The sequence below is a fragment of the Macaca nemestrina genome, chromosome 15 (assembly GCF_043159975.1).
Source record: "Macaca nemestrina isolate mMacNem1 chromosome 15, mMacNem.hap1, whole genome shotgun sequence".
NCBI lineage: Eukaryota > Metazoa > Chordata > Mammalia > Primates > Cercopithecidae > Macaca > Macaca nemestrina.
The window spans coordinates 114,878,231-114,900,782 of record NC_092139.1 but is presented as its reverse complement, the minus strand read 5'-3'; the positions used below and the strand labels follow the sequence as shown (position 1 = coordinate 114,900,782).

At 57.1% G+C, this 22,552-nt stretch overlaps 1 protein-coding gene across 7 annotated transcripts in view; it reads right to left on the bottom strand.

The window, feature by feature from the left end:
* LOC105489792 (TBC1 domain family member 22A) overlaps positions 1-22,552 on the bottom strand; it is a 414,387-nt gene that overhangs the window by 17,462 nt on the left and 374,373 nt on the right. For 5 of the 7 annotated variants that reach the window (XM_071080773.1, XM_071080767.1, XM_071080770.1 and 2 more), the window contains one exon: positions 2,526-3,822. The exons of the other annotated variants lie outside the window; for them this stretch is intronic. In XM_071080773.1, the coding sequence (XP_070936874.1) occupies positions 3,794-3,822 (29 nt within the window). In that variant the 3' untranslated portion in view covers positions 2,526-3,793. Of the gene's footprint in view, positions 1-2,525; positions 3,823-22,552 lie in introns of those variants that run through there. 7 annotated transcript variants of the gene reach the window in all.

Below are 22,552 nucleotides of genomic sequence, written 5' to 3'. Positions count from 1 at the left end.
TGTGTCGGTGACGATGCCACCATTTGCCCAACGTGATCGCTGGTCCACAGTGGCCGGGAATCCCCAGGGCGTCTCCTGCCTCTCTCCCTCTCTCCCCCTCCCAGACCATCCTGGGAGCCCGGAGTACAGGCTCTGACAGCTGATTTCTTTGACAATCCAGTTATTAGTTTGAAAATCTTGTCAAGTTCTGGACCAAACCAGGGCTAAAAATAGAAAGACAGTGACAGCCGGGACAGGGTGGCAGCTGCTGGAGCTGGCCAGCCCGCCGGGAGGACAGCCCTGGGAAGGTGACACCTCAATACATCCACCTTGTGAGGAGTCTCTCACGGCACAGGGATGTAGCCTGTGCTTGTAATTCATTTCATTTTTTCTTTTTTCCAAAAAAGGAATTCTAAAGAGAAAAGCGGCTTTCAGTGCTGAAAATATGGGCTCGGCATGGAGCGTCCCCATCACACAGCCCTTCCATTTCTTCCCAGGGCACACGGCTGAGACTTCTGATCCACACGCAGAGGACGCTGCAAATCCTGGCACAGCCCTTCCTCTGTTTCAACCCGTGAAGACTTCCTGCCTTGTGGTATTTGGGGCCAAGATGCTGTGGCCACATTATCCCTAGAGGCGCCACTCAGGAAACACCCAGCGGGCAGCGGGGAAGGATGCCCACTTCTAGAGGTGGCACCCTTGGTCAGGTGCCTATCTACAGGGCAGCAGAGAGGCTCTTCCCACAGCAATCCTGAGTGAAAACGCCAGAGGAAAAGGCCGGGTTTGCCAGCGGCTTCTGCTCCTAAAGCAGAAATCATGAGGAGTGGGCCGCTGAGAGTGGGGAGGGGAAGAGCGGCCATGTGGGCTGTGTTTCTGGCATCCCGGACCTTGGGCATGTGTCCCAGAGCAGCCGCCATCACTCCCCGCCTAACAGGGCTGCAGTCTGAACTCAGACAGCTCTGGGCACACTGCCTGCTAAAGGCAACCGCTACCGGCTCCAGGGTAGGCTGACAGGACAGGCACCACTGGGGTCCCCCAGCTTCCTGAGGGCTTTGGGGAGCCAGCCTGGCACCCTGTCGGGTTTGGGGCTGGGATAGACAGTGTCTGCACATTGCCAGGCCCATACTAGGGCCTGAGGTTTAAGGAAGGGGGAAAGCTGTGGTCAAAGAGTCATAATTTCAGAGGTGGGGCATTTCCAGGCCATGACAGTGTCCTGCGTGTGACAAGTAAAGGCTGCAGCTACAGTCAGTCGAGATGAAACCAAGCCAAATGTCAAGTAACAGAGCTCAGAGGATGAGGCAGGTCACTCATGGCCCGGAATCGCTCAGCGCATGGCAGGGCCACACCAGGACACTAGGAACAGCTCTCAAAAGTGCAGAGTGTGAGGAGGTGGGCTGGAGGGGGGGATGACAGGGCCACAGGGGACTCCCGTGTTCCGGGGACCTGTCTGTTCCTCAACAGGAGGGAGGAGAAGTCACGGCCTGGAAGCAGTGCTGGAGGCCCAGGAGGCCCCAGAGCTCCTCTGCTCCCGCCAGCCACGCACCCTCTTCCCGGCCCTTCTCATCCACTCGCAGTCACAGCTACTCACATCTCCTCCTACTCTCTGCCCACCCTCCCATGCCCAAGGGTGACTTCTGCCGACCTTCAGACCCATAGGCCAGTCCAGTGTCCCTGGACCTCCCACAGGCTCTGTCCACTCCCCGCCTCCACACAGGACTCATCGTCACCCCTGTCAAGCTGCCCTTGCCCTTGTGGGTCTTACCTTGATCTCTGGCAACAGCACTCAGCCAGTCACCCGATAAACAAATGCAGACATTGTCCCCAGTTTCTTTCTCCTTCTTCTCTGACCTTGCCCTGTGCCCCCGCCCCCCCCCCCATTTCAATCTATCACCATACCCTGTGGGTTCTACGCACACCTCCTAGGCACCCTGCAAACGCACCTGCTTCCTGGCTCACTCCTGGGGGGCGGTATCTGTCATCTCTCGCTTGGATGATGGCCACAGTTCCTCCCTTTTCCCTTGCCCGTCGTCCACCTGCATGGCCACCTCCCTACCTCTTTCCCCCTAGAACCCACCACCCCCAGGCAGACCGGGCCCCCTTCTCTCACGCGTTCTGCCTACAGGCTCTCCTGGCCCCTGGGTCACCCCCTATGCTGTTTCCTCTGCCTGGAGCACCATGGCAGGGGCTGCCAAGCACCACTCAACAGCTGTTCAGCCACTCTCCCCGTCTTTAGGAACAGAACTTTAATTTTCTTCACGGAGACACGAGCCTTGCTAAAATACTGCATTTCCCGGGCTCCCCTGAAGTCAGATATGGCCACATGACTGAGTTCATGCACGTGAGGTGCATTTGGAAGTAGTGGGCGGAATTCAGGAAAAGCTCATAAAAGTAGCTATCTTGGCAGGGAAAGGTGCCTTATATCCTGCTGCTGCCAGGCTGGACTATGGATGCAATGGCTGGAGTTTCAGCAGCCATCTCAGGCCACGAGGTGCCTCTGAGAATGGAAGCCACAGACAGCAGAGAAGAAAGACAGGAAACTGGGTTTCTGAAAGCACTGAGGTTGCTGTTCCAGCCTGGAACTGCCTACCTCAGATCTCCTTTAATATCAGAATGAAATAGGCTGTGATTTTTTTTCCTTTTCTTGTCCTATTCAGTCAATCCTACTTCCAATTAGCCTGAGTGCTTTTCTCCCACAGCTCTCGGGGGTCTTGCTTCCAGCAAGCTTCCCGTGACCCACCCTGGCATCCTACGTCTCCCCCGAAGGGTCAGAGACATCTGGACCCCGTCCCGGCTCTGCTGTGCGGCTGCGGCCAATGCTCTCTCTCAGAGGCCCCATGCCCTGGCCTGTAAAATGGGAAAATGCCACCTTTCTCATCACGAGAGTTAAATGAGATGACAAATATAAATGGGCCGAGCACACTCAGTAAATACTAGTTTCATCTCATAAGCAAGGAGAGCCACCAAGAATGACCATTAAGTGTGGCTTTGGGACTTAGAAGCAACAGAGAGCGCAACTGCGAGAGCCTCATCAGGACCAGCTATGTGGGGGGTCGTGGCCGGCCAGAAACTCTCTCGTGAATGTGCCTGTGCGCTGAGGGGTCATCATCCCATGGAAGAGGGCAGCAGCTGAGATGCCATGACTGGCCACCGATGCCCGCCAGCCAGAAGCAGAGGAGGAACCCACCGCGGCCTGGGAACCCTGAGCTTGCGCTGATCTGGCACGGTGCCCCCAGGGCCCAGGGTGGGGTCCTTGTGGGAGGCTGCGGTGGTTTCTGACCCAGGGAAGGGGAATCCGCCGCGCTGACCCAGTCTGGATTGTGAACCCACTGTTTTGAACAAATGACTGAGAGATAACCTCGTACTGGTCAACTCAACCTGAGGACAAAGAGGTCTGCTTCCCAACATTAGTGACAATTTATCTCAGGGCACTTAGCCAGGCAGAAACAGCTCTTCGGAATAAAAGGAGAACCACAGAGCCCTCGGACCGGGTTCTAGTCAGATCCACGCAGGAGAGTGGGTGAGGTCCGGGCGGGCAGACAGCCCAGAGGAACCCTCACATGGGCTGCCAGCAGCAGAGTAAGGCCTGGACCACAGCCGCACACGCTCCTAGGCACACGGCCCTCCGCAGTGGGCCTATCTTCGGGAGCTGAGACCCCAGAGGTGACATTGCTGGTCCCGTCAGCTTGAAAAGCGCAGGTCACCAGGCCGCACTGCCACGTCCACACCGCAAAGGGGTCCTCCCCTGGGTGATGCTGCTCCTTCCCGACAGGCCGGCATGGTGGCTGTATGCTCTCCGTTCCCCCGGGGGTCTCCTTCAACCCCAGGGTGGACACAGGGTGGACTCTGCCAGGAGAGTAAGGTCACTGGTAACCACACAGGTCTGAAAGACCTTCAGGAGAACTGACTCATGGGACCTCCCCGAGCCCCACAGGAAGAAGCCCTGGCTCAGCAGCCAGCACAGCCCAGCACTCAGGACCCCCGGGGAGGCCCCCTGGAGAGGGGCCATGAGGGAGCCCAGGTACCAGAGCTTCTCCCAGCCATGGACCAAGCCTCCAAGACTACCTTTAAACCTGTGGCAATATTGACTTTCAACAAGTTGATTTCATAGATTCACTAGCAAAATGATCTTTTTCCTCGTAATATACATTGTGAAAATTATTCAATTTCCTGAGTTGTTCAAGTCTGCATTGTCACATTGATTTTTCTGCTGCCCGGGAGGGCAGGAGGAAGGCATGCAGTGGGGCTTCGATCTGGAAAGGTCAGTTCTGTGTGAGTGCGCCGGGAAGCTGCTGGCCTGCTTCACCAGGGAAGGTGGAGAGTACATGGGTGGGCGCCGAGTGTCACACAGAACCCCACACCACGCAGTGTTTAAAAGTGTGTTCAGATCAATCGCCTGGTGAGGCTCTGGGCCCGCACAGCCAGGCTCGCAGGAATCTGCGCGAATCCAGCAGGCCCGGGACCCTTTCCTTTAAGCGGAGCAGGTTGCTCCCCACGCTGCTCACAAGCCCCTCAGAGGCCGAGGGGCCACAGCGGATCCCACATCCTCTCTTGAGACCCCACGGCCCCAGCATCACGGCCGGAAGAGCAAGGCCACTGGTCACGCCAGGTGCCTCAGGCAGAAGCACAAGGCCTCTGTGCCAGCCACACAGCCACATGCACGCCACGTGATGGCCACAGAGTTCCCACGGAAGGAAGAGAATGGCACCATCACTCAGCAGGGCGGTGGGGGCGGAGGCTGGTCTCCAGCTATCTGGTCCCAAGGGAGGGTCACACGAACGGGAGCCCTGTGGGTGCAGGGAATGATGCTGGGGGTGGGAGTGGGGCACCTGGTGACACACAGAGAAGGGCCTGGCTCAGAAGGGGGCTGGGGAGACCGCGTACTGGCCTTGAGCTGGCGCTGCAGCTCACCAGCCCGTGCCAGGCTCTGTGGAGCTGTGGCACACGTGCTTGTGGCCCACAGGTAGGCAAGCTAATGAGCAGTCAGCTTGGCAAGAAGACCCAGGCACCCACATGCAGAGGCGGCTCAGCAGAAGCACCGGGGCACAGGGACTCCTGTGCCACCCAGCAAGCCCGGCCACTCAGACCGCCTCAGATGCACAGGCTCGAGAGGTGCTCTGGATGGAAGTGGGATGTCCCTGGAGCAGAGATGGAAGAGCACACGGTGAGTCTTAGGTTGAGTGTTTACTGACTTTTGAGATGTCCAAAAGATGAACTCGGGGCCTCAGAGGCAGGCTCAAAGCTGCCTGGAGCCCTCGCCACTCCACTGTGAGTACAGCCGGGAGGGCCGCCCGCTCCCCAGTGCCCTCCAAATCTGACTCGTGTTTGGTGATATTTGTTTCCCACTCGCCCTGAACAGGGTGGCGGTGCCCAGGACTGTGGCTGCCACTGATCTCAGGGGCGTTTACAGCGCACCAGTGACTGTGCCCCGTGCCGCACGGGGCCCTTCCTGACCCTTTCCTCATGAACTCTAACAGGCTTGGAGGAACATAGTCCACCCATTTTATAGACAAGAACAGAGACCAGAGAGGCCAATCCCGGCCTGTGGCCCATCTGCTCCTGGTGCACAGGCCCCGCCCCACTGCCCCTGAGGAGTCAGTGCTGTAGGGGTTTCTGCTATGGGAGAGGAGGCCCCTCCTCTCTGAAGGGGCTCATCTGAGGCTCTGGAGGGGATTCATACCCCAGAGAGACCAGAGATGAGGGCTGGGCCAAAGGGCCCAAGGCCTCCCATTAAGTTGGAGGTGACAATCACCCTGGTCCACAACGAGTAAGTCACATCATCAGGAAACCTTCCCAGGAAGTCATCACATCCTCCAAAGAACAAGTCTCTAAAAGCCCGAGAGCCTCAGCCACCTCGGCCCCAATGCCAGCCCTCCTTCCAGAACCTTCCTCCCTGACTCTCCACTGCGGCTACCTCCTGCAGCCCTGCCGGCTCTGCCATCCTTCCAGCCTCTGTGAGCTCCAGGGGCAGGACTGATAGCCTCGATCATGCCCCTTCCCCACCAGTCTTCACAAAGCTGCCCACCTGGGCAGGGAAGCGGTCCCGCCACAACTCCGTCCTGCCCGCCTCCTCCAGCCTTCTCGGCAGCCAGCCTGGCCCGTGCCCGTGGGGGCGGCACACTGTGTACACGGGAGAGCTTTTTCTCCTGAAGAACTAACAATGCGGCCAAGCGCAGGGATAAATACTGTGTGGCATTTTGCTAAACGTCTCATTAAGCTCCTATTTTTAGAAGGTTTTGAAAGCCATTTGAGGGAAATAAATGGAGGCCGCACAGGATGCCACGGAGCAGATGCGAGCGTCCGTGATTCCTGCCACCGCTGGGCCGTGAGCTCACCTCCACAGGCCGGCAAAGCCTGTCCCCCAACCACAACGTGCCACGGACACATCTGCGGTCCAGCCCTGCCTGCAGCTCCTGAGGGGACCCCGAGCCATGTGACCCCAGCCCCAGGGGACTGGACCAGCGACGGGCACCAATCACTCAGTGGCCAGTGACAAATGCCAGCTTCCTTCCTCCACTGCCACACTTACTCTCCCTTATCTCCACCTACTCGCCCACTCACCCACACAGCCTGCATGAAGGGCCACATGGGAAGCTGTGGCCCCCCAGAACCTGCATGAAGGGACACATGGGAAGCTGTGGCTAGGTGGGACCAGAGCCAGGAGGTGGCAAGGCTGGGTCAGGTATTCGGTCCCTGAAGCACAAGCAGGCACTGCAAGAGAAATCCCCAGGTGAGGGACCCAGGAGGGGAACCCAGGGGAGAGAGGGACCCCAGGAGAGTAACCCTGGGAGAGGAACCCCGGGAGAGGGACCCAGGGGAGGGGAATCCAGCAGGGAGGGACCCCAGGAGAGGAATCCTGGAAGAAGGACCCCAGGAGAGGAACCAGGGGGAGCGAGGGACCCCAGGAGAGGAACCCGGGGGAGAGAGGGACCCAGGAGAGGGACCCCAGGAGAGGAACCCCGGGAAAGGGACCCAGGAGAGAGGAACCCAGCAGAGAGGGACCCCAGGAGAGGAAATCTGGGAGAAGGACCCCAGGAGAGGAACCCAAGAGAGAGGGACCCCAGGAAAGGAATCCAGGGAGGAAGGACTCCAGGGAGGGGACTCTGTTCAGGCCCTCGAGACCCACCCCACACCCGGTCTCAAGCGATTCTGAGTGGGTGTTTGTTCTCTCAACGAAGATCACCAAACTCTCTTAGGCACATCCTCCTTTTTCAGATTTCTATTTTTAAAATCCAACTGTTCTTTTCTCGTGCCATATGGTTTCTCTTCTCCGCCTCTATTTGTGTTTTTAAATCGTTCGGGTTGTTCTGGAATTCCTCGTCCGGTGGCTGCAGAGGTCCCCTGTGTTGGGAGGTGCCTCTCTGTGACAGGATTTCCCCAGATGTTGTCACTAGGACAGGAGCACACCTGCCGGGGCCACTTTATCTGCAGGAATCCCACCTGTCCAATGGGATGGTGGCCTCTCGGGGCTTTTTAAAAATTTATTTTGCTTCTGTTGAGATGCTTCGTTTTTCATCAGTTCAGACCAGCTTTGTTTTGTGCTTTGATTCTGGTCTCCACCCCACCCTGAGCCACTTCTGGGATCAAGGGCCTGTGAGAGCCTCTTCCCTGGCACTGTCCTAGGAGGAAGGAGGAGGCTGGTGGGGAGTTTCCAGCCCTCCCAGGAGCAGCACAACCCCACAGATTAGAGGGCTCCAGCTTCACACCAAGCCCTCAGTGGCCTCCACTTCCCACCCTTCCCTGGGCTGGGCCTCCGGCCTCTGCCCAGAAGCGACATAGTCTAGCTCCCCGCTGGCTCTGAGTCCCATTCTCCCTTCTGGCCGCTGGGCACAGCTCCTCGCTGACAGTGCAGCCAGGCTACCTGTGCTCACCGCTGGGTCCGCTCCTGCCCTTAAGGACAGACCAGGAGCCCCGTGGTGGGGCTCACTCCTAGCCTGGCCCTGTCCCACCACATCAGAACTGCCAGAAACAGCAAATGCTCCATGTGTGACCAACGTATGGATGGAAGAAGGCCAAGCGCAGGATGGAAAGAGCAGGGCGCACCTGTGCCCCAAGGCCTCTCTGAGGGCACTATGCATGACCCCTAGGTCCTCACAATGCCCTGGGAGATGGGTGCAGAGCGTGTGTTTGTTGGAGGACCGCAGCCCCCCAGGTAGCCCTCCGACAGACCCCTACGTGCTATATACCAGGCCGGCAGCAGGATCCACTCAAGATCAAGTCAGCAAAACACGCCCACTTGAGGCTTTACACATCTATTATTAAAAGGTAACAGGAGTCACATAAATGGTTTTTACATGAACAAAACGCCTTTTACAGGGAGGAATATTTAATCTCTGGCATTGCCTGTGCTTGGCAACTGATTATAGCAAAAGCAGACCGACTCCGAGTTGGTTTAGTGTTGCTCCTCAGTCCCCTGCAGATGGCGGAGCCCTCCCTGTCTCCCTGTCGGCCCCAGGACGGACAGTGCCCACTGCCTGCCGAGGCCCGGCCTGGCTAGAGCCGCTGCTCCTCCCTTGCCCTTCCAGACTCAGGCCAGGTAGCCGGCTGCCTTCCTTCCCCGCAGCGGCCCTTCCCTCTCACCTAATACTGTGTCTTCCCACTCTCCCCAGCCCCGTCAGTGCAATCTCCATGTAACTGTCACTCTCACGGGCCAGCTGCTGGGCTGTGGTATTTTTCGAATGAACGGGTGAATGAATGAATGAATGTGTGTCATCCGAAAGGGTGGAGGCCTCCGGGTGGGCAGACAGCCTTCTCCTAGTCCCTTGACCTGTGACAGACCCGCCTCTGGAGCTAGATGACAGAGGGAACAAGGTCTGTGGGAAGATCCCCCAGCCCTGGCGTCCCATCCTGCACAGATGAGGAGACCTCCTGCGTCCCGGCAGGCAAAGCCCTCCCACCGCCCTATCAAGAACGGGCCACCGAGTCACAGACCACGTATCAGGAAGAACCATCTCGCTGCCTGTCCTGTAACACAGTCTAAATCAATTCCCGCAGCCCAGTCTGAAAGCTAATCCAATCTGATTATCTCTGAATGATTACAGAGTGGCGTCGGTGCTGGCTGCGTAGGGTGGAGATTAAGCTGTGCCATGGGTGGGGACGACATCAGAGATAACAGTTGCCAACGCTCTCTTGGCCCGGCCCAAAGGAGCCACAGGCCTGGGCTTTCTCTCTTCAGGAATAAAGCTTATAGATTTTTCTCTAACGTCTCTTCTGCTGTCTCTTCATCAATTCTATCTAGCAGCTGTAATCAAGGGCTTCAACCTGATGGCAGGATTCTGAGCTGGGGAAAGAGAGAGTTCATCAGCCTTTTAACAATTCCACTCAAGGACTAGCGTGAACGGGTTTGGAGGTTATCAGGAAAGCCAGCAGCACGAGAACGCGAGGAGCCCTGGGTGAAAGGGACAGCATGGAACAGGTCAGCAATCTAGTACATCCCACGCTGCAGCCCCTGGTCAACCCCTGCTTTAAGGGACAGCACGGAGCAGGCCAGCAATCCAGTGCGTTCCCATGCCGCGGCCCCCTGGTCAACCCCTACTTTTTGGATGATCCACTCTGCTGACTCTCAAACGGGCTGAGGCCGACCCAGGCTGTGTAGGCCACGAAGGTTACACAATGTGGGAACCTTCTTTTAGAAAGAAAAAGAACATGAGATATGAGTTCAAAACTGGCAGTGCAGGTAGGTGCTTACTTAGAAAAAAATCAGAACTATGAAATTTAAAAGCTGGCAAATACCATAAACATAAAAAATCCTAAAACAAGAACACCTCTCCGAATGAACTGCCTGCCAGGCCTCTACGATAGCCCTTCCCTGCCTTCTGGCTGCATAGTCTTTGATTAGCTCTTCATATGACGATGCTTTTGTAATATCATGTCTTAAAGGCAATTCAATCTTGCACGCTAGCGACTTAGTCAGTGATTCTCAGTTGGGGCATTTCTGGTTGTCACTATACCTGTGATGACAGTCCAAGGGGTCAAAGGTGCTGGCTAACAAGGACTCTGGGCTGAGGACCTCTCCACTCAGGGTCCTCCTTCCACAGAGCAGTTGCCCTCTTGACTCCCTGCAACACCAGCTAGACGGGCCCCTCCCTGAGACAAGGGCCCTGCCAGTGACCTGGGCATGTAAAGGACGATGCTGAACCTCTCCACAGAGAAACCAGCACCTTCCCAATCTGCCTGGGCCAACCTTTGGCAGAAGACGCAGGCAGGGATCCGGGGCTCGGTCATCCACCTGCCCCAGATGTAAACAGGTGTTAACAGCGGCCCTGCCCTTGCCAGGCTGCTGTGAGAATAAGGTGAGATGCACAGGAAAACGCTGTGGCCGGCACGTGGTATGCACTTATTCATGTCTGCCACCATCACCAAGGTAGTTCCGATTTAAATCAACATCTACATGGCTCTGGTCCAGGGGTACCGAACAGCTCAGCCGCCTCCAGACCCCAAGACCCAGGATCCCAGCCAGCAGGCACCTTCATGGGCTGCATCCAGTCCCACCAGTGCTGACTGGAGATAGTAACACCGACGCACCCCCAGGTGGTGGGTACTGACTCTGGAGAGCCCCTGAGTGTGCCCTGAGTGCATGCACGTGTGTGTGCGTGTAGACTGTGTGCACGCCAGGCAGACAGGGGCGCAGTAAGCACAGGGGCCAAGGAAGGACGCTGGTGCGGTCACAAAGACTGCCTTGCGTGGCGTCCCAAGGCCTCAGAGCCCCCCAAGGTGGGGCTGGTGGGTTCTGGGGTACGGCAGAAGTGGTCTCACTTCATCTTTATGCTACAGCCTGTGCCAGAAAAGGGCCCTTTCCAAACACAAAGGACCTTTTGGGACGGACGCTGTCCTCTGGGAGAGGAGCTCTGGAAAGGGAAACGGGCAGCTGCAGCCACTAGAAACCCGCAGGTCCTCACAGGTCCTGGCAGTCCAAGTGCACGGCTCTGACAGTGATGAGCAGTGAGCACAGGAGCTCAGGAGGGGTGTGTGTGGCAGAGGGGCCTTTCTCTAAAGAGACAGTGATATTCTGAGACACCCTTACCCTGGTGTTTGGGAACGGTTTGCCTCCCACATCTTCAGGTACAGGATCCCACGACACCGTCCAGGGACATCGGGCTGAACCAAGGGTGCGGAGTGCTGGAGGAGGGGCCTCTGGACATCACAGACTAAAGGCTTGATTCGGAGTGTGGCCAGGCACCACGGCCGGCCCGGCAGGACACAGGATGCTGGAGGAGACGGAGGCAGCAGGCCCGCCGTAAGTGCACACCTCTCCACATGTTTCCGGCATCCTGTCTCTGCAGGCGAAGCGGAGGGCTGCAGTCGTCAGCCTTCACCCCCAGGCCCAGCCCTCCTCGTGCACCCCTGGCAACTCCAGGGACCAATGTTCAAACAGCTGCCTCTGACAGGACCTCTGAGCATCAACAGCTCAGCTGGGTACACACGGTGCGTGCAGAGCTGCTAGGCGCCCATCAGAGAGCTTAGGGTCAGCTGGGTACACGTGGTGCAAGCAGGGCTGCTGGGTGCCTGTCAGAGAGCTCAGGGGACCCTGCAGGCAGGGCTGCCCACTGGAAAGAACTCTGCATTTCCCAGGACCCAGCTTCTGTTGTTCAGTCACAGGCTCTCCGCACGTCAGGCAGTGCCTAAGTATCATTCCAGGTAGAGCACCATTCCCCAGAAGGTGTAGGGCCACCGCACTGATGGTGATACTCTAAACGCACGCTTATTCCTGAAGCGGTTCAAAACTCATTAGCTAGCTGGCACAGCATGGCTTTTACTTCCTAATTCCAGTAAAATCCTGGCTGTAAATCCTCTGCTGTTAGGACCCCTTTTCTTTCTTTTCAGGAATATTAAAGGGTCACTGCCAAGTACTCAGGCCAGAGATTTATAGACTTACCGGCAAAAAGTTGCTGTCAGGTCTCCATCGATTTGTAGACCTCAGAGTCTACACTCTGAGCTCCACTGAGGCTGGCTCAAACTCAGCAGGGCAGAGGTGGGGACAGGGGTGGCTCCAGGGTACCGATCCACCTGGATGGTTCCCCTTCTGGGAGAGAGAGGAGGGGTTTCCAGGAGAAAAGGTCCCTTTGAGGCCAAGGCTTAGGTGGGACACCCTCTTCCCAGCACCTTCCTCTGGGGAGTTGGGTGGTTCTTAATGTCTCCACCAGGTAGTCACCTTCAAGGCCTGTGCATGATTCCAGCAGGGACCAGAGTCTGCCTCCCCTGAGGGCAAAGGCTCAGACCTCCACAGTGCTTGACTGAGAGCAACAGAGTATGTGTCCAAATAAATGCTGAATGGTGGGTGGTTGGGTGGATGGGTGGATGGATGGGTAAGTGGATGGGAGGGTAGGAGGATGGATGGATGAGTGGGTGGGTAGATGGACAGCTGGATGAATGGGAGGGGTGTGGTATATATACGTGTGGATAAATGGATGGAGTGGGTGGGTGGGTGAGTGGGTGGATACATGGATAGGGGATGGGTAGATGGATGGGGGTGGGTGGCTAGATGGATGGATGGATGCATGGATGGGTGGATGGAGGGCTGGTGAATGGATGGATGTGCAGATGGATGGATGTGCAGATGGGTGGACAGATGGGTGGACGGATAGATGGGTGGGTAGGTGGACAGATGGGTGGGTGGGTGGATGGATGGATAGGTGGATGGATGGTGGGTGAATGGATGGGTGGGTGGGTGAATGGATGGGTGGGTGGGTGGGTAGATGGATGGATGAATGGGTGGGGGGGTGGATGGGGGGGTGGGGTGTGTGTGTGTGCGGGGATGGATGGGAAAGTAAACAGCTTCTGGGGTGGGCTTGAAAGTAGGTTTCACAGTTCCCATCTTCCTACTGGGAACATGGAGGGAGCCAGTCCTATGAGAAGCTGACCTTGGCAAAAAGTCACGGGGGCCAGAGCTGTGGCAGACGGGGGAAGAATTCTCAGTGCCGACTAGTGGGCCCAGCACACAGGAGGCTGATGATGTTTATGTCCAATTAGCACCGGTACTGATAAAATTGATCCACAAAAATCCAAACACATTTCACGCCAGAAAACCACTTGGTAGAATAGAAATTTCAGCCACAACTCAGAATATTATCCAGCTAAGCTCTATTTCGGAACTAGTAGAATTTGATATAAAAAAAAAACTGTAGCATTTCAGGTATTAGCCAAGTCATTTCCTTCCTTATTCTCTCCCTCCTTCTCTCCCTTCCCTTCTTCCTTCTTCCCTCCTTTCTAGGAAAACACTACAAGCAATGTAGGAAAGAGCAGGTACATGGCACAAACCAGCGTGTGGCTCAAATCCCATTTCTTTACAGAATCATGGTGCCTGCTTCAGAGTGAGGTGGCTGGGAGGGCCTTCCCGAAGGCACGGAAGAAAATCAGGGCAGCGGACGAAGCCGAGAGTCCAGGCGTGGAGTTGGCTGCCCTGAGTTCAGCTCACAGTGCCACATACCAGCTGTGTGGCTCCAGTCAAGTTCATCTCTGAGCTGGGGACAACCGCCCTCTGTGGGAGAGCTGGCCCGAGGATTATAAATGTGTGCGTAAGGGGAAGGCAAAAAGCATGGGGGCAACTCTCAGGACTACCGATGGGAACCTGTCTGCTTCCAGGACTGGGTGAGGAAGGACAGAGTGACCTGATCAAGGCTGCAGGCTAAAATGGTTTGGCCATGTCCCCACCCAAATCTCATCTTGAATTGTAGCTCCCACAATCCCCACGTGTCATGGGAGGGTCCTGGTGGGAGGTAACTGAATCACAGAGGTGGGTTTTTCCCGTGCTGTTCTCGTGGTAGTGAGTAAGTCTCACGAGATCTGATGGTTTTATAAAGGGCAGTTCCCCTGCACACGCTCTCTTGCCTGCCACCATGTAATACGTGACTTTGCTCCTCCTTTACCTTCCTCCATGACTGTGAGGCCTCCCCAGCCATATGGAATTGTGAGTCCATTAAACCTCTTTTTCTTTATAAATTACCCAGACTCGGCTATTTCTTTAGCGCAGCACGAAAATGGACTAATACACACACTAACAAGCCAGAGCAGTCCTAGAGCCAGGGCTGTGGAGTCTGTATGCCAGACCCCTCCGACTCCAGCACCTGCCCAGGGCTGTGTGCTGCCAATTGTGGGAGGCAGGTTTTTTGGGGGTAGGCGGCAAGTTGCACTTTGTGATAAGCTGCACCAGCATGGGGAACGCTCACAGGGCTGCAGAAGCCAGAGCAGCAACCGGGCCCCAGGGACAGCCCCCAGGCCCAGGCCAGCAGGACCAGGCTTCCAGGGTCTGCAGAAGGAGGGAAGGCAGGGGCAGGCATCCCCTGCAGGCCCGGCTGGCTGCCAAACGAGGCCAGCTTCCGGATCAACAAGGCTTGTCTCCCGAAATGGGCGCCACACGGCAGCATTTTCACAACCGATGAGATGTATTTTAAAATAAGCAGAGCAGCCTGGGCCGCCCGGAAGAACAGACAGACTCAGCGCGCGCACATTCAGAGCCTGATCGATGCGACGTTTTCAATTGATTTCTAAATACCCACAGCTCAATTTTTGCTCAACATTAGGTCTGTGGCTCCCAGTGAGGAGAAATCACTTCAAAAATTGCGGGGTTTCACTGTGGGGGTCACCACTGCTCCTAGCTACGCCCCTCCAAAGTGACAGAGGTGTCATCCGATAATGATTATAAAAAGATATGAATGAATCAGCGAGTGCAGACAAGACCACAGCTTGACATTTCAGAATGGGACCCTAATCAAGACTGACAGTGTAACAGGAGCAGTTACACGATGTGGACGTCGCAACAGGTCCACAGGCTGGTTCTCAGGGACCGGCAGGAATTAAGTTTATTACAATGGGATTATCTGGAGGCATAAGCAGGACGGTGAGGCAGTGAGAGTGGGGCTTCTCCCGCCGCCACTCTTGAACACAAACTTGGGTCTTAGTGAGCACAGCTCAGCCCAGGCGCCCCGGGCAGACACTAACAACCTCCCCGGCCAGGATACCGCGCCTCCTTCTAAGTGGCTGGAAGCAGGGGGCTTGGAAGGTGAGTGTCCTAGGCTCACCCAGGAGCGGTGGTCCCTCTCCTGTCCCAGCGGGCCACCGTCGAGCAGCCTGTCATGAGAACAGGATGGGGAGCTGACCCAAAGCCCCCTGGAAGTGCTATGCTCAATGTACAGGAGGGAACACAGGAGCTGGGTGGAGACCAGAGCCCCTTTGAGGCCGCCCCAACCAGCCCCTGACAATGCAGACCCCGGGCCTACCCAGCCGGGAGCCCTCCACGGCTCATGTTTGGGTGAACACCTGTCTCCAGGTGCACACCTGCTAAGGGGCCCTGGGAGGTGCGGCCACGTCAGCACCTGTGGCTTGTGCCAGTGGTGTCCTCTGAGGTACTTCCTGGGCAACTGGGCCCCAGACACACAGTTCCGCGGGGGCGACTGGAACCAAGGGCCTGTCTTTGGCGGCCTCCGTGTTCTGTGCCTGACTGGTCGCTGCAGGAGCGGAACGGTGACTGAAGCACATAAACAAAGCGATAAAGCACATGACGTCACCCTCCCGCAGAGGCTCAAGGTGGGACTCACAAGGGCTTTGGCCGAGCCAAAAGGCTGAGTCCAGGCTGGGCCCCCAGGGAGGATGGCCGCAGGCCGAGAGCTGGCCTCCTGGTACTCTGGGTTTCTGCCACATAACGTGCTACAGCTGGAACATTTGCATTTTCCCCACTCCATCAGCTGAAATCCTCATGCCAAGGTGGTAGTATTAGGAAGCAGGGTCTTTGGGAAGTGACTGGCCATGAGTGGGAGCCCTCGGGGACGGGACTGGTTCCTCCATGAAGGAGACGCTGAGAGGCCCCTCCCCGTTCCGCCGTGTGAGGACATGGCAGACGGTGCTGTCTATGAACCAGAAGCAGGCCCCTCACCAGATGCCGGGTCTGCCGGTGCCTTGGTTATGGCCTCCCGGCCCCTAGAACTGAGGAGTAAATGTCCACTGTTTCTAAGCCCACCGTCCATGCTATTTTGTTATTCCAGCCCAGAGAGACTAAGATGCTTGTCAACTGCAAAGCACACAGAATTGGCAAATACCCTAAGACCCACCGAGGGGGCTCTCCGAGGACAGCCTTTGCCAAAACCTGCCTCCTGCAGCTCAGGGGAGGGAAGAGGCAAAGTTAACTAGGGAGGGTGGCTGGGAAGCCGGGGATGCACGGCGCCTGCACTTCTCCAGAAGTGCTGCTTGCCTCTCCCCAGCCCGCAGGTCATCACTGTCCACTGCCCTCCCTGTCCCCCGGAGGCCGAGAGCGCCTCAGGGTGGGGTCTGTGTGTCCTACTGCTCGCCCCTCCCCAGCTCACAGGTCATCACTGTCCACTGCCCTCCCTGTCCCCCGGAGGCCGAGAGCACCTTGGGGTGGGGTCTGTGCGTCCTTAGCTGGCAGCACAGAGCACACTGCAAAGGGACTGGTGCACAGATGCTGTCACTTTTATAAACGGTAGCTCTGGCCACTTCCTCAACAAAGTGATAGGCTATGAGACAGTTGTGAGGTGCTGCTACCTGGACAATCCCACGAGGACTGTGGCTCACAAGGTATCCCCATGGGTGCCGGAGCCTCTGGACGCCTGGGGGACTAGGGATCCTATCAGGTGACAGTGGCACTGACAATGACACGCCACAGAGCACCTGTGTTTCCCCAGCATTTGCAACAACCCTGAGAGCGGGCGGGGGGGGGGCAGTAACATCACACAGACGGAGACGCTGAGCCCTGAGGAGGGAGGCAAAGGCAGGGCCAGCCCCTTTCAGAGACGCAAACTTCCTGTCTGAGAAGGTTCCCTTCCCACTCCCCACTCCCCACTGGCAGGGACCGCACACTCCTCACTCCAACCTCATGGGAGGCCCATTTTCATGACGATTTTCCCACTTGCGCCCACCCTTCTTCCCCAGTGCTAAGCAGCCATGAAGACACCGCCTGCTTCAGGGGCCAGGCTTGGGTGTGGCCCAGTGTGGCTGGTGAAGGTGGCTAGGCAGGCCTGCAGAGACAGTGGTGGAGAGGCTGCTGGGGGCAGGCGCAGCTTCAGGGTGCCAAGGGGCACAGAATGTGGGGCTTTAGGCAGAGGCATCCAGCACCCCAAAGTCAGGGAGGCCTGGGAAAGCTGCCCTAAGGGAGAAGGAAAGCAGGAGTGCAGGGGGGGTGCAGGGGGTCCTCAGCTCCTCACTAAGGGGCAGTACCTGTCCCCTCTTTGTGCAGTGAGGGGGCAGTGACAACAGGGCTGGGACGTCACCATGCTCCAGCGTCCACTCTGACTGAATCCCACCAGCCCCTCCAGCCTCGGTGAGAATCAGACACACTAAATCAGAGAAGAGCAAATATTTTTTCTTTGCATGAGGAATTAAAAGATCAATGCAACTTCTCCTGTGTGCTTTATCTCAAAAAACAAACACCCCAAAGTTGAACTGAGAAATCCTATCATGTTTGCCCTGAAAATCCTCAAACTCATTAGAGTAACGAAATGAACACACCGTACAGATCCAGGGCTTCCTGGACTGGAAGTGGATCACAAGGCGGCACGAAGACCTCCTCAAGTGCTTCCACTTTGTTCCATTTTATCTTATTTTCCTTTTTTCTATGCCCGCGCCAAGTGAAGATGTAGCCAGGGCCCGGGGCCAGGTTTGCTCACACTCCCACCTGCACAGCACGGGCTGGCGACACCCGCAGCCCTGGGCCGACTGGGAGGAGATCTGCCATGAGATGTGACACCGGGACAGGTCTGGGGGCTCTGGAGAGGGGGCAAGTGCACGTCTGCCACCACCCCACCTACGCAACAGGGTGCAAGAGGGGTCCCGATGAGGCAGCTCCCGCTCTGAGGGCCACAGGTGTCCTGGGGGCACGAGCAGTGATGTCCACCACCCCTGCTCACCTTATCAGTCCTGGTCCCACGGGGCATGCGAAAGCTCAGGGTGGGTGGGTGCTGAAAGGCCACTCAGAACTCCCAGGGACGAGGGGGCTCAAGCCCAGGAGCCCTGATCGCCCAGGCTCTTGGTGCCACATGGCCCAGGGCTGGTTCCGAGGAACTGGGTTCACAGCCTCACCTCCCGGTCCCCCCGCCCAGGTCCGTCCATCACTGAAACAAGCCTCCTCCAGCAAGGTTGGACGCCGGGGCGTTTCACACCCCACCTTTACACTGCTCTTCAACACACAAACTGGGGACAATCAACCCACTCCTTCCAACATCCTACAGCTTTGGTCGAAGCGTGGAGCTTGGTGCCGTAGGAGAGACCACCCAGGTGGGTGGGAGCCAGCCCCAGGAGCTCGAGGTTGTGGGGAGACCGGCTGAATCCTGGGGCCAACGCCAAGTAGCCAAGTCCACCAAAGGGGCTGTGGGGACCTGGGGCGGGGGCCAGGACCCTCACTGCTCCTAGGAGGCTGAAGAGGGCAGGTGGGCAGGCAGCGGGCAAGGGTCCCCACCGCAGCCGGCACTGGGAGGCCCCAGGGGATGTGGTAGAGAGAGCCTGGGCCCTGACCCCCATCTCCAAGGCCTTCCACACCACCGCGCCTCACTTCCCCTCCGTATGTGAGGTTCTGGGAACCTCAGCCACTCACTCCTCTCCTTTCCCACTGCCCTCTCCATGGAATCTGCCAACTCCTACCCGAGCAACTAGCACTGCCTCCTCAACCGGTGTCCCTGGCCCACCTCCTCAGCCAGAGCAACCTCACCACGTGTGTCCGGATGGTCCTGGCATGTGGCGCACGCTCAGTGAACAAGCACTGGGCGAATGAACACAGCGCTCCACACACGTCCTGCCTAGAGCTTTTTGGTCACTTCCCCTCAACTCTCATTCCTTTAACAAGTACCAACCTAGGCACAAGGATCTCTGGGCAATTTAGAAGCCAAAGTACTGCAGACGCACCCCCAACTCCTCCCCACCACGGCTACTAGCCCTGTGGGACCCGGCCTCGAGGCTCCTCATCCTTGCCTTGGGCCATGCCCCACTACCGCCATCAACCCGGGGCTGGCTCTGGCACCTGTGCCCCCTGAGTGGAACTCTCTGCAGGGCCCAAGGTGCCAGGCGTTGACCACCCCGCATCTCCCCCCACCCCGATCGCTGTCTTCTGGCAAGAACCCCAAGCTGTGTGAACCCCAGGCTGTGTGAACCCCAGATTGTGTGAACCCCAGGCTGTGTGAACCCCAGGCTGTGCTCGTGTTTATTTTCTGGTTCACTCTCACTCCATCCTCCCTGCCAGGACCGCAATGCCTGGGACCTCCAGGCCCAGAGTGTCACCTGGTCCAGGACATGCGCTCTATACACGGCTGCTAAATGCAGAAATCAGTGAAGGAGGAAATGGACCCACCACAGACCCTCATCAAGGGGCCGTGGGATTAACTGGGATGACAGGAAACAGCGCTGAGCCCTGCGCCAGCCTGCCAGGAGGTTCTGGGAAGGCCGGCTGCCCACAGGTGGGCTCTGCACCACTCTTGTCAGGGAAGAGGCCCCATCCTGCTCATTCCTGAGGAAGACACTCAACAGCAGAGCCACAGCCAGTGTCCCCTTCCCAGCTGGGGCCTGGGGTCTGAGTCTGGCCACAGGTGCAAGAGAGGTCCCGATGAGGCTGGCTGAGGTCTGAGGGAGCGGGTAAGTGGCCAGCCCTTCGGGCATGGAGGTGGTGGGCAAAGGCACCGCTCAGGCTGGAATCAGCCAAGGCTCCAGGAAAGCTGGGCAGGGAAACTCTGTGTCAGCCTCCCCTGTGGGGCCACGTGCCCTGCCAGGCAGAGGACCCTGGAGGCTGTCTCCCTGCTGAAGCCCATCTAAATTTGGAGGTGCTCGGTTCTCACATCAGAAACCCAGGACGTGAGCAGAAAGGATGGCAGCCGCACAGCACAAGGAATTCTTTCTGCAAACAAAGTCCAGGGGTGTGATAGTGAAGCCGGCTGACCCCAGGTTTGACAATAGGATGCAGCCTCGGGGGGAGGGGGGTTCCACAAGACACTCCCAGGCTGCCAGTTGCTTTTTGATTCCTTTAACACCCCAGGTTTACATAAAAAACTCAGGCCCTCTCAGCCCTAGCCGCACACACAAGTGACTCTGTCTCTCTAAGTTTCGCTGCCTGTAAACACTGGCAGGTCCGGCCCTGAGGGAGGCCTGTCCTGGCCAGGAGCTGGTGAGGGGCGGTGGGCTACCAGCCAGCGGTGCGCCAGCAGAACCCACCCTCCTCCCACCCCGGCCCGGCCCGGCCCACCCTCAGGCCGGCGTCATTTATTTCCATCCTAGGTTCTTTCAGGTGTCCGGAAAAGGCTGCGAAGTGGGAAACCTGACAGCTGAGAGGGAGACATTTTAGTGAGACCCAGGATGTAATCACGTTTCTTCAGGGACCGAGCGGATGAGCTTCTCCAAGTTTATCTGCCTTAGATATCAAACACCACTAATGAGATAATAAGGGCTTTTCAATTAATGATTTGAACGGGGGTATAATTTCTTTTCTTTAATGGCAAAACTAATTCACAGGCAGAAACATGCAAAAGGAGAGACACCAGCAAAGTCCCCTGCCCTGCGCCCCACAGGCAGGCAGCTTTCTCATGAGGGAGGCAGGGGCAGGGCACCTTCTCGAATAACAAGTGGACACAGGGGACCTGCTGCAGGCCCACGAGAAAGGGGATTAAGTCCTGAGGTTGAAATGCCAACCTTCACCCGGTCGAGATAAATTCTACTCTGGAAGACAGGGAGAGAGAGAGAGAGGGACAGCCCACGGAAGGACACTTGGAGCTCACGAGGATGCTGGGGCCATACTGATCGTGCTGCCAGCCTGAGGCCGCTGCTGGATCAATGAAGTATTGGCATGATGCACGGCAAAGCTGCCTCGCGCAGGCACGGGGCCACACCGCAAGTGTCACCGCCGAAGCTCCGCGGCCCTCCCATTTCCTGACAGCCAACAAGTGAGAGCTTCAGGCACAGGTTCCAGGAGCCGCTGGCAAGTCCCAGCCAGAAGAGACCTGCCAAGTTCCCACAGGGGACAGATGAGAGTCCTAAAAACCAATGTCGAAAAGCCACAGTCCCATCTCAAGCAGTATGTCAACTCCGCTGCCCAGCTGGAATCACCTGGAATTTCACAAAGGCATCTGGGAGTGAAAAGCAAAACCAGCACCCACAGGTGGCCCTTTCACGTGGGGCTGGCAAACCCTCGGAATCAGCCTCCCGCTCTGGTGCTGGGGCCGCCTCTGCAGGGCTGGCTCACGTTCCTCTCAGTCCTTGTCCCCAATAGTTTAGAGGCTCCACCCCAAGCATATTAAAATGCAGCCAGACTCCACACTAAGTCTATTTCTCCTTAGAAAAACATGGAAAGATCTGTATAGTTTTGCTTCGAAATTATTCAGCTGCAAGTAATTCATTTAACTTAAAACTGGCTATGGTTCCTAAGACGTCCTTGTGCACACGTGGGAACCGCTGAGAAGTGACAAATTCTAGGCCACAATTTATGTTCAAATGTCATCAACTTTATACGAATACAAAGTTGAACACTTAATGAAGTGGATAAGCTGTTATATTTTATAGGCGTCACCTAAACATTTGCCTACTTCGATTTTTTGGAGTTCGTTATTTTCCATGTTCCAAAGAGCACACCCGGCTCCCTGAGACCATGGTGGCCGCCCTGTCATGAGCTCACATCCAAGCGAGCCCTTCAGTGAGGCTGAAATCTCCAAATGAACTGCATGTCCACCCCAGGCAGTTCAAGGCCTTGGTTGGAACTGAAGTGCAATGGCTTGGTTTCAGTTATGTTCAAAGGTGCCATTTCCGCGGACACTCGGGGGTTTCCCGCATCCCGGGGAAGCAGCCCGCCTTCAAGCCAATGCAATGGGGGAGCAGGAACCTGCACCTCCCAACCTGCTGTACAAGGCGGGGCCATCGCAGCCTCCCCCAGAACATGGCGCAGCAACCGTGGCAGACAATGACAGGCCGGGAGCCGGGACAGGACTCCCGACACGGCCAGGGAAGAGGAAGAAAGGCCACTCGCACTGGAGAGAAGCAGGACACAAGCAAGGAGGAGGCTCATGTCCTGCGGCTTCGGAGGCGCAAGTCAGTTTGGGTAGCAGGCCAGGGAGAACAGGGTGGGGCGGTGCAGGGACAAAGGCCAGGCAGGTAAGCAGCCAGGGGGCAGGGGGCACGTGCCCACAGTCCCATGGCAGAGCTGGCTGCTGAAGGGTTGCAGGCAGGCACATGAGGGGATCAAGCATACATTCTAGAAAGCTCTCTCTGGCTGCATTCTGACAGGTGGATTAGAAGAAAGCAGGAGTGGGAGCAGGCAGAGCCAGCTCCTGTGACAGTCCCAGAAGAACGGGGTGGCACGGGGCCAGAAGAGGGTTCAGGAACGTGGGGTGCAACTGCCAGGCCTGACGACCAAGACTCGAGGGGAATGCAGGCACAAGCAGACCCCATCTCTTCGGGCACCAAATGGGAGCTCCTAAAGGTGGGGTGGGGGCTGCAGTGTCTCCCAGATGGTTTGGTCACAGCCCTCAAGGATGTATGTGCAGAAACTGAGGGAGGCGCGAAGAAACCGGCAGCACCCTGCACCCTTGCCACGCCACCATTACGGTACTTTAGCAAAGTATCAGTCTGAAATGAATTGGGAGAAAATCTAAACTGGTCT